This window comes from Papio anubis, chromosome 1 (assembly GCF_008728515.1).
Source record: "Papio anubis isolate 15944 chromosome 1, Panubis1.0, whole genome shotgun sequence".
Taxonomy (NCBI): Eukaryota; Metazoa; Chordata; class Mammalia; order Primates; family Cercopithecidae; genus Papio; species Papio anubis.
This window is the reverse complement of record NC_044976.1, coordinates 11,202,637-11,220,197: the sequence shown is the minus strand read 5'-3', so window position 1 is coordinate 11,220,197 and position 17,561 is coordinate 11,202,637. Positions and strand designations below refer to the sequence as shown.

Genomic DNA, 17,561 nt, shown 5'->3' with positions numbered 1-17,561 from the left:
TTCAGGTGATCCCCCTGCCTCGGCCTCCCAAAGTGCTGGGATTACAGGTGTGAGCCACCGTGCCCGGTCAGTACTTAATTTTTATAAGAAATTGCCACACATTTCTCCAAAGTAGTTGTACCATTTTACGTTCCTACTAGCTACTTAGTAGCTAATAGGAACTAGAGTTCAATGGCTCCACGTCTTTGTCAACATTTGGCGCTGTCATTCTTTTTTATTTCAGCCATTTCAATGAGAGTAAAACATTACCCACCGTGTGCGTTTCCCTAGTGAATAATCACACTGAGCATCTTTTCGTTTGTCTATTGGCTGGATATTTTCTTCTGTAAGTTGTCAGTTCAAGTCTTTTGTCTATTCTTTTTATTATCTTTTTATTGTTGATCTGCAGGAAGTTCTTCATACACTCTATGTGAAAATCCTTTGTCAGATACATGTATTTTTCCAATTCTGTGGCTTGTCTACTCCTTTTCTATTATTCTGAGACAGTGTTGCCCAAGCTGGAGTGCAGTGGCACGATCTCAGCTCACTGTAACCTCTGCCTCCTGGATTCAAGTGATTCTCCTGCCTCAGCCTCCGGAGTAACTGAGATTACAGGCGTGCAACACCATGTCTGGCTAATTTGTTCTATTTTTACTAGAGACGGGGTTTCACCGTATTGGTCAGGCTGGTCTCAAACTCCTGACCTCAAGTGAGCTGCCCACCTTGGCCTCCCATAGTGCTGGGATTGCAAGCGTGAGCCACTGCATCTGACTCTCTTTTAGTCTCTTAATATGATGAGTCACATTTACTGATTTTCAAATATTAAGCTAATCTTAAATTTCTGGGATAAACCACTTGCTGAATTGCATTTGATAATATTTTGATAAAGGGCTTGGCGCAGTGGCTCATGCCTGTAATCCCAGCACTTTGGGAGGCCAAAGTGGGCAGATTGCTTGAGGTCAGGAGTTCAAAACCAGCCTGGCCAACATGGTGAAACCCCATCTCTACTAAAAATACAAAAATTAGCTGGTTGCAGTGGCGGGTGCCTGTAATCCCAGCTACTCGGGAGGTTAAGGCAGGAGAATCACTTGAACCCGGGAGGCAGAGGCTGCAGTGAGCCAAGATCACACCACTGCACTGCAACCTGGGCAACATAGCAAGACTCTGTCTCAATTGAAAAAAAGAAAAATTTGGCTGGGCGCTGTGGCTCACGCCTGTAATCCCAGCACTTTGGGAGGTCAAGGTGGGTGGATCACCTGAGGTCAGGAGTTTGAGACCAGCCTGGCCAACTGGTGAAACCTCATCTCTACTAAAAATACAAAAATTAGCTGGGTATGGTGGCAGGCACTACTCCCCAGCTACTTGGGAGGCTGAGGCAGGATAATCAGTTGATCCCAGGAGGCGGAGGTTGCAGTGAGCCAAGATTGCACCCTTGTACTCCAGCCTGGGTGACAAGAGTAAAACTCCATCTCAAAAACAACAACAACAAAAATTTTTTAATGATGGTATTTGCATCTCTTCATGGGAAACACTGGCTCATAGTTTTTACATAGTAGCTATATCAGGTTTTGGTATTAGGGATATGTTGGCCTCATAAAATGAGTTAGGAATTGTTCTTTCCTCTTCTATTTTCTGAAAAATCTTGTGTAAAAGTGTTATTATTTCTTCTTTAAACGTCTGGTAGAATTCACTAGTAACATTATATGGGCCTATAGTGTTCTTTGTGGACAAAGCCTTTTCTAACAGTTAAAGTTCTTTTAATTTAGATACTGGGCTATTTGGATTTTCTATTTCTTCTTTATGTCAGTGTTGATAACTTGTGTTTTTCAAGAAAAGTGTCACTTACATGTGGAATGTATTGGCATAAAATTGTTCTTACCTCCTTTTCATTCTTTTTATTTCTATAGGATCTGTAATAGTGCCTCATTTTTTTCATTCCTTATATTGGTAATTTCTATTTTCTGTCTTTTCTCCTTGACCAAGTCTTGCTAGGAGTTTGTCAAATTTATGTCAATTTTGACATTGTTGATTTTCTATTTTCTAATTCACTGATTTCCATCCATATTTTTATTTTATTGTTTCCTTTTCCTATTTCTTTGTTTTGAATTTGCTCTTCTTTAACTAACTTCTGAAGGCAGAAGATTAAATCAGCGATTTTATATACTCTTCATTTTCTTTTCTTTTTTAAATTAATTGAGACTTAACCAAAGGATCTTCCCCATTTTCTAATATGAGGATTTACAAACTATAACTTTCCTCCTCGGAATTGGTTTTGCTGCATTCCCCATATTTTAATATGTCTGCCTTTTATTATCATTCGATTCAAAATATTTTCTAATTTCCTTTGTGATTTCTCTTTTTTGACCCATGGATTATTTACAAATATATTGTTTAATGTCAAATATTTGGGATTAGGTATCTTATTGTTGTTTATTTCTAGTTTACTTCTATTGTGATCATGAAATACATTCTGTATGGTTTTAGTTCTTTAATATTTACTGATCTTTGCTTTATGGCCCAGCAGATGATCTCTCTTGATGAGTGTTCCACATATACTTGAAAAGAATGTATAATCTGGAGTTTCTGGATAAAGTATTATATAAATACTTTAGAACAAGCTCATTGATAACACTGTTCAAATCTTTTACATATTTATTGATTTTTTGTTCTATAAATTACTGAAATGGAAGTGTTAAAATCACCAACTCCAGTTATGTATTTGATGTATTTCTTCCTTTAGTCTGTTAACAATTTGCAGATCTGGGTAAAGAGTATACTGAAATTCTTTACACTATTCTTGTATCTCTTCTCTAAGTTTAGACTAAATGAATGCCTGTCTTCACTATAAAAGAAACTAAAGCTAATCCTCATTAAGTAAGTTTAAAGTCTAAATTTGTTAGGGTGTAGCAATAGCAATCCAGTATGTTTTCCAACATTGGAATCTAGTAACACACTCCTGTATAACGGGAAAACAGGAGTTTAAATGGTTAGGCAATTTTGTCAAAGTTCTCAAGAAAGTCAGTATTAGGTACATAAACCTTCAAATTATTTTGAAATCTCTCGTTCAAAAAACTCCAAACCCCAGGATTCTGCTTTCCAATTTTAGAATGAGAACTCATTATTTTCTGTTTGTTTTCCTTTCCGTCTCTATCTGTCCTCTCTTTATGCTGTTGTACAACACAAACTTCTAATCTTGTATGTGTAAATAGCGTGTGTGTTGGTTGTCTCTCCCATGTAATAAAGCCTCCCCAGACCCCACCAAGAGTTAGCACTTGAGTTCTCATGAACTCTAACTAAAAAACTCAAGGAATAAGAACTTTAGAGTTTAAATAAGGATAACTGAATCTCTAAGGGTCTTTAGAGAAAGAATGGTAATAAAGTCATTACAAAAGAAAAAAAAAGGCAAAAGTGACATGCCACTGCAGTGGTGCTACATACCTGAAAAATCGGCTTTTTTCTGTGTCCATAGAGTGGCACTCTCGTTTACTGCTACTAATTTCTGCAGTCTTCACCACATTGGTCCAATGAATAGGAGCCTTACAGAAAAACACACCCAATCCTTTGGGCCGGGCCTGTAGCCGCCAAGAAGTGAGGTGTAAAGGCACAGCAAACGAATCCCCTGGCATGATAGCAGGAAGCACCACTGGCTCTGCCACAGAAATAAGGGTTAGCACTTTCAGGCAATGGTCCTCCACCCCAAAGACTGACCATCTCAGGACAAAAGAAGACAGACACCATCTATACTGACTGCTGGGGAAGATACACTGGGAAAAAAGAGACTTGACAATAGTCAAGGAATATTTATCAGCATTTACTATATTCTAGACAATAAAAACATACTGTCTGGAGCTGATGGGCTATCCAGTCTTAGTTCCATTGGTGTCTCAAGTCTGTTCCTCACAATGAGGGCTGACCGGACAGTGATCACTTTCCGCGCACTGCCTTCCATAGTCACTGCAAAGACCACCCGCACTGGTGGGAGTGAAGAGAACTGTGAAAGAGAGATAAAGACAAAATAGTACGTATGAAAATAGTATGTTTCTGAAAAAACATACAAAATACAATAATATCGATCAGAATGTCTGCCTTAAAAGCATCTTATTATGACTATAGCTATTCAGTGAAATCAGTCATAAAACCCTAAAGGCATTCAGCTTTAAAGGGAGTAAACATCCTATAAATATATACTACTAAAAAAATTCTAAGAAGTTCTACAAAAACAGATAATCCACACCGATGTGATATCACAAAGTGTGTCACTAAGAAAAATCACTCCTAAGCCTCTAGAAACATTATTAAAAACCTTCACCTATTGTGATAATAACCTATCCAATTTTCCAAACTTCCTGTAATTTGGTAAGAAAGTATCTGCTGGAAATTATCCTCGATTTATAAAGCCCCTGAGTTCCTTATAAGGAAACTGAAAAAGGCTTGTTTTCTACTCTACTGGCAGGGAATTAAATAAAGAGCATCCAGTGCAATTAAAATTAGAAATAATGAGGTAGGACTTTGCAAAACATTAAATGATTTACTTTCTGTGTTATTTTCTTCCTAGATTAATATCCAAACAATGGGTTGGGTACTGCCCAAATACCGAGAAACAGAAGAAAGTCTTCTGAGATTAACATTTGTCTTTGTAAAATCCAGAAAGTGTAAAAGAAAGAATTGTCTGTATCGGTGTGCCTTTCATAGGAACAAAAAATAACGTCTTTTTTTCTAAATGTCATAAAATATATTATTTAGGTCCATATACTATTTGCTGACATGCCTATATAAAAACCAATGTCTGTATTTTAAAGAACTTTAAAAATAATCACTCGTTCATAAAAAGAACACCAAGGTTCAGAAACTCAACATAATGAAGGGAAATTATTTATTTTTGGTCTTGGGTTACAGCCATTACGTTATTTTTCCATATGTTCATTCACACATTCAACACACATTTTGTGCTAATACCATGTGACAGGAAATTTTCTTAAAAGTAGAAAAATCCCATGTTGAGTACACCAAAGAAAACATTTCTGAAAGTACTGCTCTTAGAATGAGTGTCCAGAACATATTAACAATGCTTTTTACTGGAGAAACAAACGGCATGACATTCAAGCTTTTCCTTCTGCCAACTTTCTTATTAAGACAAACAGCAAGTGAAAGTCAACCCAATAAACACTAAAATGAAGAGCCCCAGGTTTTGAACCAAGACTTCTAGGAAGTCCAAATGAAAAGGCAAACTACAATTTTCTAGAGTGTTTTTAGAGGGACACAATCTGAGGCATAAATCATCATCGAAGCTCAAGCTTCCAGTGACCCAATCCTAAAAAGGCCCCAATAGTCAAAGCCAGTAACAATTACTTGAAATCCTAGGCCGGGCACGGTGGCTCACGCCTGTGATCCCAGCACTTTGGGAGGCTGAGGCAGGGGACTGGCGGCCAAGAGATCGGTGACCATCCTGGCCACAGATGAAACCCCTGCCTCTACTAAAATACAACAATTAGGCTTAGCTGGGTGGCACGATCTGTAGGTCCCAGCTACTCCAGGAGGCTGAGTGCAAGAGGAATCAGCTTGAACTCCGGGAGGTGGGCTGGCAGGAGCTTAGATGGCCACTGCATTCAGGCCCAAGTAAATAGATGTTCACGAAGAAAGAAAAACAAAAATACAGGAAAAGATGAGGAAAGATAGAAGACAGAAAGACAGAAAGAAAGAAAGAAAGAAAGAAAGAAAAGAAAGAGAAAAGAAAAGAAAAGAAAAGAAAAGAAAGAAAGAAAGAAAAGAAAGATAGATAGATGAAAGAAAGAAAGAAAGAAAAGAAAAAGAAAGAAAGAAAGAAAGAAAAGAAAGAAAGAAAAGAGAAAGAAAGAAAGAAAGAAAAAGAAAGAACTCTGATGTTGTTCTAAACCCTGATTATCTTGAGGGCCTAATCTGAAATCTATGTTCTGAAAACCTTACAATCAATTAGAGAAATTATAAAATAAAAGCCTGAATATCCATATCACATCCCGGATTTCATAGTTCCAAAAGCTCAACAGGGAAATTAAATCGCCATTTCTTATTTACTTTCATGACCTTTGGACCCAAAACTATGAAACACACATGGCCATACCAGGGTTAATTTCCATTTTAACTTAGAATGAAAAGGAGACCTTGGACCAAACATGTGCCTTTTCTTCTCCTTCCCTGTAACAGTCTCACACATCACGCTAGGTGACAACATTTTCTTGCAAGTTTTTGGAAAAGGAACGTAATCATTAATAGAAAAGGGTAGAGATAAATTCCAGTTGCATATATGTCATAAAGTCTCTCTGATCATTAAGAAATGTGTATCCACATGGTTCAGGTGCAGCGTACATACGCAGTAAACACAATGACAACAGGAAAATCGTACTTACATAAACCTGGGGATGTATAATATTTGTTCTGCTGCTTGGGCTGCCAATCTGAAAAAGATTTCAAAAGTTAGAGTCAGCACAGACTTAAGATAATTATCATCATTAAATTTAATGACAACATAATTTTCTTCAAAGTGGTGTTTGTAAATACTTTCAAGTAAAGTATAGTCTACTATGAAGATAAAACATCTCCCTTAAAGATATGGACACAACAATATTCATTTTATAACCATTCAACGTATGCCAAATTTCTCCCCAATACATCAATGCAGTAGGAAAGGCACCTATGAGGGAACTGGTCCTTTCATTACCAGACATAAGCTTAGGCTGAAAAGTAATCCTGAAAAGGTTTTGTTTTTGTTTTTGTTTTTTTTTTTGGTCTAAGAAACTTGGGGCACAAGAGCAACAGTAAAAATGAACACTTATGCAACAGTGTTCTCTAAGAATATTTTTCATGAAGAAAGCTGTAATATCTCTGCAAATCTGCATTTCCACCTCACCACTGGCTACCCAAAAATAAGTGCAAGTATCCCATGAAGTATGAATGAGCATGGGGCAAGAGCACCATGGCAGCTCTGTCAGCCAGGATGTCAGCCTCCACCTGCATTTACAAGTCAGGGATGCTACCTGCATCATTTCCTGTCCCTCCAACCACTAGGACTACAGGCAGGGATGAAACTGGAGGAAGGGTGCATGAGAGCATGTGTGATCAGAAAGTAAACGACAGTGGATCTCTCTCTTTGTGCCACAGAGAAAGATTTGGAGACACAGAGTAAAAGGATCAAGGTGCTGCATTATAAGAAATATTAAAAAGACAGTGTATATGGAAAGCCTAACAATATGTGATTGTTAGTAATTGCCGTCAGGTAAACTACTAGTAAATTGCCCGTCAGGCCAGCTAGCATGAAATAGATCTGCACAGGTGAGGAAATGTGTTACTGCTGATTTTAAATCTTGTTTTTCTACTGAAACTAACCATCGCCAGGCGTATCTACATACTGATTGCCAATGCCTATGACTGACCCAGTCAGTCCTAGAATTAGGGGAAAGAACGAACAAGAAAGTTTCATTAGAGTAAGCTTATTACAGGCTTAACCCTCTGACTTCCTGACAGTCACACACCGTAGAGGAAGATGAATTTTTATCTGGTGCTGCATATCGAAAAAAGGTCCCGACTTTGTCCACAGACACTGGGCTCACTTGCTCCCAGCCATTGACTCTCACTTGCAGCTGATGAATCCGGAGGTCATGGGTGTGTCTGTCAGGCAGAACAAAGAGATATGAAACACAACCTCCAGAAGGGGTGAAAAGTAGAAGCAAAGACACGAATCTGATTTAGTATATAACGATGTAAAAACCCAGCCGGCTAAACCTTTTGCAGATTACCTAATGCAAGGGAAATCAGGCGCACAGTTTAACTGGGTTTTACACTTACAACACAAACTGCAAGATCTGTAAAGCTTGACTGAGTAAGAGTGGCATTTGTCCTCCACTGTACAAACCACGCAAATCCTGTACACAAGCCAAGGTCTTTCCCCCACCAACCGTCACCCCAACCTATATAATGATGTCACTGGGGTGGTAAAAAGGCAGTAGCGATTTAATCATATAACCATAATCTTGGAAATGCATAAAAAAATTATTCTTGGTTCCTTTGTTGAAATCCTTCTTCGCTCAGAACCACATGAGGTTGTTTGGCTCCAGCCCTGCGTGAGTACAGACAGGGCAGGAGAGGCACAGCACTCATTTCAGGGCTCCTGTGCTCAACTGAAACTGGAGCAGAAGGCAGTGGGCAGAACAGGAGGAACAGGAGGAAATTGCACATTTAATTCTATTTTAGATTTTGCCTAATTCAAGCCAGAAGTGAAATGGGGAACTGGATTTGAGGCTGACAGGAAGTGGGGAGGGAGGCATGGAGTGGGGTGCAGTGTGCCAAAAGGGGAAAAAGCCAGAAAAGGCATTTATTTTGAAGAATTCAAGCAGAATAGTGGCACTTGAAATGGATTATGAAACGTGGAAACAAAAACGGAAATGACAAAGAGGTCAAACCCTTTCTGATATGACAGAGGCTGGGCTTATCCAGAAATGTTCCCAACAGTTCTGTAGTTAGCTTCTCCAAGAACTGTGGGGACCAATAGGAAAATGCTCACTGCTCATAGCTGGAAACTAAAGTGGCTTCCAAGTACACATGTGCCCAGCATAGTGACTTTTTTTTTCCCCCTATAAAATCCCTGGAGCCCACACGTTCAGAACTCTTGCTTCTTGGGAACAATGTGTGCGGGTACCAAAGCCATGCAAAAGGAAACCTGCTTGACTCGTGAGCAAGTTTACATTCAGTCACTGAAAGCACCACAAAAAGCACATGATTACAGAAAGCTAAAGCCAATCCCTTCAATTTCAGCTCAGCTTGAAAACAAATATGAGGCTCAAATACTAAATCTTAACCTATTCAAATGCTGTCTTAACCTACTCATATCCACTGGATAGCCTGTGCACAGAAAAATATTTGTAAATAAATATTTACACTTTATTGGACAGTTTATGATCTCTCAGTAATCAGATAGAACCTTTTTTCCACACTCATTCCAGTTTTTAGTATGGGTACTTCAGGAATGCATCAGCTAGCAGTCTCCCCAGATCAGTTCTTTTTAGAATCAGAGTTTGTCTTATCATTAGCTTTGAGTCCTGAAACTATCTGCTTGCTAAAAGCACTATGTGGCATACATGTACTTATTAAAATGGAAATCAACATGCTCTGAGAACCTTTTAAGAATACCATATCACCAATCCATCATGAAAATCAGGCCAAGATGCAATGAACTTGAGGGTTATGATATGTCTATGTTTCCACCAAATTACGTGAAACACACAGGTTATCACCTCATATGTCAAATAAATGGATAGTTAATGAAAAGACATATATTTCCAAGACGGCAGCAAAGTCTTTATTTTTTAAAAGGAGGCTGGGTACAGTGGCTCACGCCTATAATCCCAGCACTTTGGGAGGCCGAGGTGAGAGAACTGCTTGAGCCCAGGAGTTTGAGATCAGCCTGGGCAACACAGTGAGACCTCATTTCTATAAAAATAAAATAAAATAAAATAAAATAATAAAAGGAAACACTGATTTAAGAAATATCTTTTAAAAAGAAGACATTAAAATCATTAATAAGGGGCCAGGTGTGGTGGCTCACACCTGTAATTCCAGCACTTTGGGAGGCTGAGGTGCATCACTTGAGGTCAGGATTTCAAGACCAGCCTGGTCAACATGATGAAACCCCATCTCTACTAAAAATACAAACTTAGCCGGGTGTGGTGGAGTATCCCTGTAATTCCAGCTACTCAGGAGGCTCAGGTGGCAGAGTTGCTTGAACCCGGGAGGCAGAGGCCACAGCGAGCCGAGATCGTGCCACTGCACTCCAGCCTGGGCAACAGAGCAAGAAGACCCTGTCTCAAAAATAAATAAAATAAAATAATAAGGAAAGTGAAAAGGCAAAACACTAAGGACCCTCAGTTACATCCACTTTTTATTTTTTAAGGAAAAGAATAAACCATACTTACCTGTGTCTTAACTTTCCTCTTGCTTCAAATTCAAACGGTATCTCTTCGCCTGTGAGGACTTCTCGCCATTCACTAACATTGTGAGTATCATCGAGAAATGTTCCATTCCCTTCTGGAACCACCCCTGGACTCCCACTGTGAGACAGTGCGGCCCTGAAACCAAATCAGACGACATCAGCCTGTCCCTCTTTCTTCCCAGCTCCCTCTCACAGGAGCCCCATGCAGAAGAGCAGAACCTTCTCACAACTCAATTCCCAGCAATAAAGGCTGCATGACCCAGCTACAAAGAATGACCCTGAGGGTCGCTAACTATAGCTATCTTCGTGCTGAATCACAACTTATTTGAAATTTTAGAAATAGCTGAAAGCTGTCACTCTGTAGTCATTTACCTCAAGCAGTAGAATCTGGTACATGTGAATTAAGGCATGACTTTTTCAAGTGGCATTTAAGTGACTAGTTAGAATTAAACAGACCCACACTGTTAAAACAAAAAAGCTTCTCTTCTAGAGCAGTCTCATACTTGGGGGAGGTCGGAGAAATGTGATTTAAAATCAAATGGATTCTGTTACTCATGCCATGCACTTCATGACCTAGGCTCGAACGATCACCATGTACTTGGAACGCTGAGCCAAGATCTAAACAGGCAGAAAGTTGTTAGAAAAGGTTCTCGCCTGGCTTAGGTAAAGTCTCCTTTGTTCTCCAAACTCCACCCAGTTCCATCTGGGGTGAAATGCGTTTTAGGTATGAAAGAATTCTTTCGGGATAGAGGGAGAATGGGAATTTTTTCAAAGCAGTCTTGGAATAAAATGGCAAAACATTTGGTATAATAACCATACATTGCTTCTTTAAAACGGGAAAGAAGATAGAGATCGAGGAGAAAAGATGGAATGGCTTTTTCATCTTCCTACTCACATCCTTAATTTGCTTGGCTTTTAAACATAAGGTATACCAAAATCAAGATCATAATTAGACTCCGGACCTGCTTCTCTGACTATAGATTCTCTACAAAACCAGAACCTCCATCATAAATCTCAGCAAGACGTCAAGTTATTCATTCAAATATCATCCCAAGAGCCTCAAGAGGGGGCCCACCTTGCTCTACTGGGCTGGCACAAGAAGGCTTTGGTGGCAGAGATCACTCGGGGTAATACAAACTGACTGCTTACCTGGTGGGTGTGGTGGTCAGGGTGGCAAACCACAAAGTGCATCCCGTGTGGTTCCTCAGAGCAAAGGGGACAAATGGCTGCCGGCGCTTGGGGGTTTTCACCTCTGCTGCGACAAACAGAAGAAGGCTATTAGCAGACGCCTCTGTCTGCATGGCAGAGACCCTCCCCCTACCTGGAGGCAGTGCCCAAATTTGTCTCTTGTGCAAAGGCGCTGAAGGTGGAAGCAAGAAAGAAGGAACAGGACGAACGGAAGCTCCATGTATTTGCTGGCTGCTATGGGAGGATTTGTTCCCTGCCTGCCTATTCCCAGCCCCCAATTCTTCTACAACTTTTACAGGCCTTATCTCTCAGAAGAAGGCATCAGGACTTAACTCGGTGGGAATCACAAAAGAAAGAAAAATGGACCTCTCCATTACTCCCAAGAACTATATTCTAAGTGGGTAACCTAAAATGTAGCAAGATATATCATACGTACTTATTTAAACTTTGTCCAAAAAGCCTTTACCTTAAGGAAGCCTGTCTTTATATAAGTTACCCTACAGTAATAGTATGCATTTTGCAACAAAATAAAATAAAAACATTCTTTCCTATTCTTTTATACTAATAGTTGTTTTTGTCTCCCTGGAAAGTCAGAAGTATCCCATCTCAAAGCTTTTCAAACAAAATTGTTAGCCCACTTTTTAAACATAGATACCACTACCACCATCTATTATAAGGTGGGTACCATGGAAGCCATAAAAGGAACATAAAATATGGCTTCATTGCACAAAAAGCTTCTAATCAGGGAAAGTGTAAAGAAATAGCAATCAACACAAAACTGTAAGTAACCAAATTCTAGAGAGCGGTGACCTGACTACAGGTTGTAAGAAACCCAAAGCAGGTTTTCTGGTGCCCCAGCTGCTTTGGCAGACAGATCCCTCTGCAGGTACCACTGCCCATGGTATGTGGTTCCACATGGAACACAGAGTACCGAAAGGAAGGGAAGCAGCTCCTCTAACCAAGGGCCTGTCTCCTCCACTGGCCACACAAATAGGGAGGCGGCAGCAGCAAACCGGTGTGAGAAAGCCGCCTGGTTGACGTGTTCACAACACTCGTACACAACCAACTAAAAAAAGGGAGATGTGGCTCAATCTTCTGATGTGTCTAGCATTAAAGTACGACGACAGCGTGAGAAAGACCGTAACCCACATGCTCTGCAGTTGGGAGAAAATGACATCTAGAGGAAGCTGAAAATGCTAACTGCAGAGAACACTGTAGCAAAACTGAATTCATCCTATAGGACATCTTCTGCCAACAAAATTGAGAAGACAAACTGCAACATGTCCTGCCTTCTGCATCCTCCAGACTGAGGCTGGGACTGTACCCTAACAGTTGGTAATCATCACTGCCTTTTAAAAAGCAATCACTTCCGTTTTTCCCTTATCTCTTTTAAAGTTTTGAGAGGTTAGTACTGTAAACAATGCAAACCAAGCAATTTTGGGTCAAGGCAAGTTCTATTTTGATAACGACGATGGTTCAGGGGAGTCTAAGATAGAGTAATCTGCTAAATAAATGAGCAGTCTCCAGTGTGTTCCCACAATTTTGTGGTCAGTCATTTAGAGATACCCCAAATACTTCTAAAGATAATCTCTACTAGGAATATGCCCATTTCTCACTCCAATGGCCTTACTTAGCTCCCAAAGTTTGCTTTAAAAAAAAATTAGTGCTCATCAAGTAGAAAATTAAGGAGTAGCTGTAAGGCTGCTGACAAGAGCAGAGGGGGAGTAAAAAATTTAAGAGCTGTCTGCAGGGTAAACGGTATTTATTGTGGCACTTTGAAAGGCACCTCCCTCTTCTATGAGTGCAATGAGAGAGCTGCTTTTATTACAGTAGATAAAGGGCCCCGGAGAAAAAGAAGCCAGATGTGCTTTCATATCCCACTGTGAGCCAGACTGTAAGTTTCCATTTGCAAATTAGATTTAAAAAGAACAGGTGGCAGATGGCTTTGATCAGTTTGTTATACAGAATAAAGTGCTGCGAATCCATACAAATATATTCACAAGTATACTGCTTTGGAGTTAAATAGCATGGGTAGGCACAATGCTTAGGTCTCCAAGCTTCTTGCATTGATTAGACATAACGGCACAGGCTTCAATAACCCATTTCTCTGAGGATAAAAATACACAGCATGCACACAAATCCGAACCCAACATCAGGCAACAAATCTGACATCTCCTGCACCAGGATCCAAATAAACTATGTACTTGCCTTTGGCACAGCACCAGAGACAAAAGTTCCCAAGTCCATCAAAGAGAACATTATTCCCTAGTGGCCTCAGAAAATCTGCCTCTAGTGACCAAACCCAATTTCTTCATGGGCTGAGAGAGAATCTAAAGCTACCCGAATCCAAGTTCAGCTTCAAACAGCTCCAGCTAAGGAAATTTCTACCCCTTTGGACTTATTTCACACAGTAATTCTGCCATTATAAACAATGTAGATTGTCATGCTATGTAAGCAGCTCAGTCCATCAGAAAGGACCTGGTTTGTAAATCCTAAGAAGCAGATTAAAGTACTAGGTTTGCTACTAGCTGGTCAAGTGAATAAAGGCAAATCACCTAATGTCTCTGAACCTCACTGTCCTTATCAGCTAAATAGGAATAATGCTTGGCCAAGCCTGAAAGATTAAGTAGCATACAGAAAGCCTAGAAGCAGAATTACATGAATAAATTAAGATTCAGCTCTGGGCTTTCTTCGTGAGCCCTCCCTCAAACATCCATCCTGGTAAAATTGTCCAGAAAAAAAAAAACCCAGGGCAATGTACCCTGAGTATTAACATCCCTGTTCTATATTCCTGTGGCCTCTTTTTATTTAAAAAAATCGTGATGAATGATCTGGAATTTGCCATGTGCACACATAAATCATTCAGATTAAGCTGCACTCCCTAAAACAAAAAAATGAACATCTTGGGACCCCAATTCCTCAATGATTATGGTGTTTTCTACCATATTCACTTACCAGTGAATTTCTCAAGAAACTTTCAAGGGTCAGAGATAGAAATAAAATTTTCTTTTTTACCCTCTAAACACAAAAATTGGCATCCAAAGAAATTAAGGTTTGTGTCTGAGCAATTATTTACTGAGAATTTTTTTTTTTTTTTTTTTTTTTTGCGCTATCCCTATTATCATAGTGCCTGTTTCAGAGCCCCATGCATTCCCATGGGAATCTTCAGCGGGTATTTTATAAACTTAAGACTTGTGGCACCACTGCTTGATGGAGCATGGTGTTCCTCCATCCACTTGCTCTTCAATATGAGAAATCACCTCTAATTGACATTGTATTAACATATTTCTGCATCATACACTGTGGAGTTTATTCCATTTCCACCAAAGTTAAGGGAGATGGAAGGGAAACGATGTAAGAATCAGCTAATACAAAGCACCACTGTGTTCATTAGTTGGAAATGTTCTTTCCTATTACTGAAGTACTCATGACACGGAATACCCCCATTCAGCTCCCACTCATTTAAAAAAAAATTCATGTACAAGGCAGTTCTTAAAACAAGAAAATAAAGCAAGCCCTCGCTTGGCTATACTGTACCTCTAGCATAGATCTGGTGCTCTAGGTTAGTCAGACTGGCTGTACTCCTAGTTCTAAGGTAGACAAGGGGGAGGCCTGGTAGACAGGAGAGACAAAGTTAGAGGCTAAGAATAAATACAGTGAAATAAGAAGACTCACTTCCAAACGATAAGCACAAATAGAGAACATTACAAAAATAGCAAGCATCATGCAAGTACAGGGTCATTCCCATCAGTGATTACTAAGAGTTATGGACGTACTTGACAAAGCGAACACATTTTTATACTAGTTTTTATTGTGGAGGCTGGATCAAAGTAGCATGCTCCTTTTTTTTTTTCTTTTTCCTGAATTAGAAGAATATGTATTGAACCTTCTCTTGAACAGAATGACAAGCCTTTTGAAGATTTTTAATTTAAAGGTGTTATGTTCTTAAATGGCATTAAGAAGTTACAAAAATCAATCAGTACAGATTTTAGTGGAGGTTGCTCCATTCCACCTGGTAAAACACAGAAGTAAAATGCCAGTCTCAGGGGATCTCAAAAATTCAGGGGAAGAGACAGTATGTGTTCCAAATTTAAACAATCTCTACCAAGGAGTTGTCTCACAGTGTTTATTTAAATTCTAAAATCAAGCATGGAAGTTTTCAGAATATTTGATATTTTCATAAAATGTCCTTGGAATACAAAACTAATAAATTTAATGAAGTGCCACATCACCCACGTTTCCCAGCAAAATCTCAGCCCTGACTGAACAAAGCCAACAATTTTGTCAAAAGGAGGCTGGTATTTTCTTTCCCCTGATAAAGAAACAGTGAGAAAGCAGCAGGTCCCTTAGGCTAAATTTCATGTTAAGGGCTATGCCCAAGGGTTCATTTTAAGGCTGGTCTGAATAAAACTTTTGAGGAAATATGACTTACTGTTCTTGAGTAAGACCTGAACGTTTGTGATTAGTTCAACAAGGCTGAAACCTACTTGCTTTCAAAATAAATTCCCAACGATCATTTTAGTAGGCCTGCTAAAAGAATACAATCCTGGAAGGTGCTATACTACCATCCAGGAATTTCCAATAAGAAAAGAGGTTTGGAACTTTACGCATATTCAAGTTATGTCTTATTAAAAAGATATATTACACTTTTATAAGCCTAAGTAATCATAAAAATCTTTAAATAAATAAAAATCAAGCTTTAACTCAGCACCAGCATTTAATATAGATGAGGAAGCTTTTTAACTAAAGAGAGAGAGGGACAAAACTTTTAAAAAGGAAGGAAGAGAGGGAGGCAGGGAGGGAGGAAGGAAAGAAGAAAGAGAGGGACAAGAAAATCTTTCATCAGAATCTTGCAGACTAGGCCTTGCTAGAGTTTGACTCTGAAATGAAGATGCCCCTGCATGAATAATGTTTTAGAAACATACTCTCTTGGACATATTACAAAAATTATTTAGAGTCTTCTGGGTAGACTATGTTACATTTTCTTGACACACAAATTGGGAAGGTTGGAGGAGGAGCCAAAATCCAAGCTGACAATATCTGAAAAGCCCTGGCTCCTAAGTAATGACCTTGAGACTCAGAAGCAACAGCCTGGGAAAACAGAGAACAAGCACAGCTGACATTTCTTTGTGTCTCTTTCTAGAAGTACAAGGCAGATAGAAAGTCCACTTATACACCCTGAGGAGAGATGAGCCAGTACAATTACTTCATACACTAAGAACACCCATCTTCCCATGACACGTTTGCAGACCAGATGGAATATTTAAGTATTCATGAGCTATGTGAAGTCCAGCCAAGACTCCCCAAAGAAACCACATTCTAAGAGTTGGAGCTGAGTTGAATTTGGATGACAATGGCTTGTGGAACAACTAAGACCATGCAGTTGTCCATCACCATCTCCCCAGCTCCGAGGAAAACAGAGCTGGCAAGCCATTAAGTAAGGAAAGAAAGCATCACCAACAGAGAGCAAGCTGACTCCTCTTTCTTCAAGAGGCAGGGCATTCAATTCTTTTATAAACAGCACAGGGTTCCCTTTTTAACAACTTTTTCCACATGGGCTCCTGCTCACCCTCTTTTCAAGAATATGTCCAAACCCTCTCTCTCTAGATTTAGAAGACCATTTTAGATGCTTTTAAATATCTGGTCAAAAAAATCCAATCAATTAGAAAATCAATGTTGTGCAGAGTAAAACACAAACCACAGCTGATCCTGATGCACTCTCAGGTGCACCAGTTCATGTGCATTATTACCAGGACTGAGGAATTACGTGTTGCAGATCTTTTCTCCCCCGCAAAGGTGGAATTACAGCCCACATTTATAAGTTCAGTAGTTCATGCCAGAAAACTGTCTCCTGCAAAGACTAAAACAGAACTATAGAAGACAGTCAGAATTTCCTGTAGGTTTTTCCACGCAGAATGACGGTTCCATGTGAATTTCTCAGTGAAGCATTGCTTTGTAGGTCAAAAATGATTTAGTTAAACATGTGTAGTGAAAACCCTTACTTTGTCCAAAACATGGAGGATCCACCGAAGAGCCCATCCAGTCTTCTGATTTAGTTGACTCTATTTCCTTGTCATCTTTACAGTAATCTGCCATCCACGATTCCTTGGTACTTACATACTGGTCTAGAAAGAATCCCCCAGAGATTTTAAGAGAAGTAAAAAAGATGGAAGGTTCAAGTCAAATAATTTCAATTCCACAAAACAAGCTTTTATTGAGTGTCTCATTACATGCCTGGCCTGCGCTAGATTCTGAGACAGTCTGTGCCCTGGAGAGCCTCACGCTCCATTGAAAGAGGTTACCATGAACAGGCAACCATCGCCACAAAACTCTCTTCAAACCAATCTACACATTCAATACAATCCCCATCAAAATACCTATAGGGCATTTTGTGGAATTTTAAAAGCTGAATCTAAAATTTATATGGAGGCCGGGC

At 39.5% G+C, this 17,561-nt stretch overlaps 1 protein-coding gene across 7 annotated transcripts in view; it reads right to left on the bottom strand.

The window, feature by feature from the left end:
• Positions 1-17,561, bottom strand: part of VPS13D (vacuolar protein sorting 13 homolog D) — a 284,215-nt gene that overhangs the window by 158,876 nt on the left and 107,778 nt on the right. For 4 of the 7 annotated variants that reach the window (XM_031664496.1, XM_031664503.1, XM_031664505.1 and 1 more), the window contains 8 exons: positions 17,128-17,250; positions 14,663-14,737; positions 11,087-11,192; positions 9,921-10,073; positions 7,485-7,620; positions 6,363-6,410; positions 3,820-3,970; positions 3,418-3,628 (listed from right to left, as the gene is read on the bottom strand). In XM_031664496.1, coding sequence (XP_031520356.1) covers positions 3,418-3,628; positions 3,820-3,970; positions 6,363-6,410; positions 7,485-7,620; positions 9,921-10,073; positions 11,087-11,192; positions 14,663-14,737; positions 17,128-17,250 — 1,003 coding nt within the window. The remainder of the gene's footprint in view (positions 1-3,417; positions 3,629-3,819; positions 3,971-6,362; positions 6,411-7,484; positions 7,621-9,920; positions 10,074-11,086; positions 11,193-14,662; positions 14,738-17,127; positions 17,251-17,561) is intronic. The other 3 variants (XM_031664497.1, XM_031664499.1, XM_031664502.1) reach the window with 3 other exon arrangements.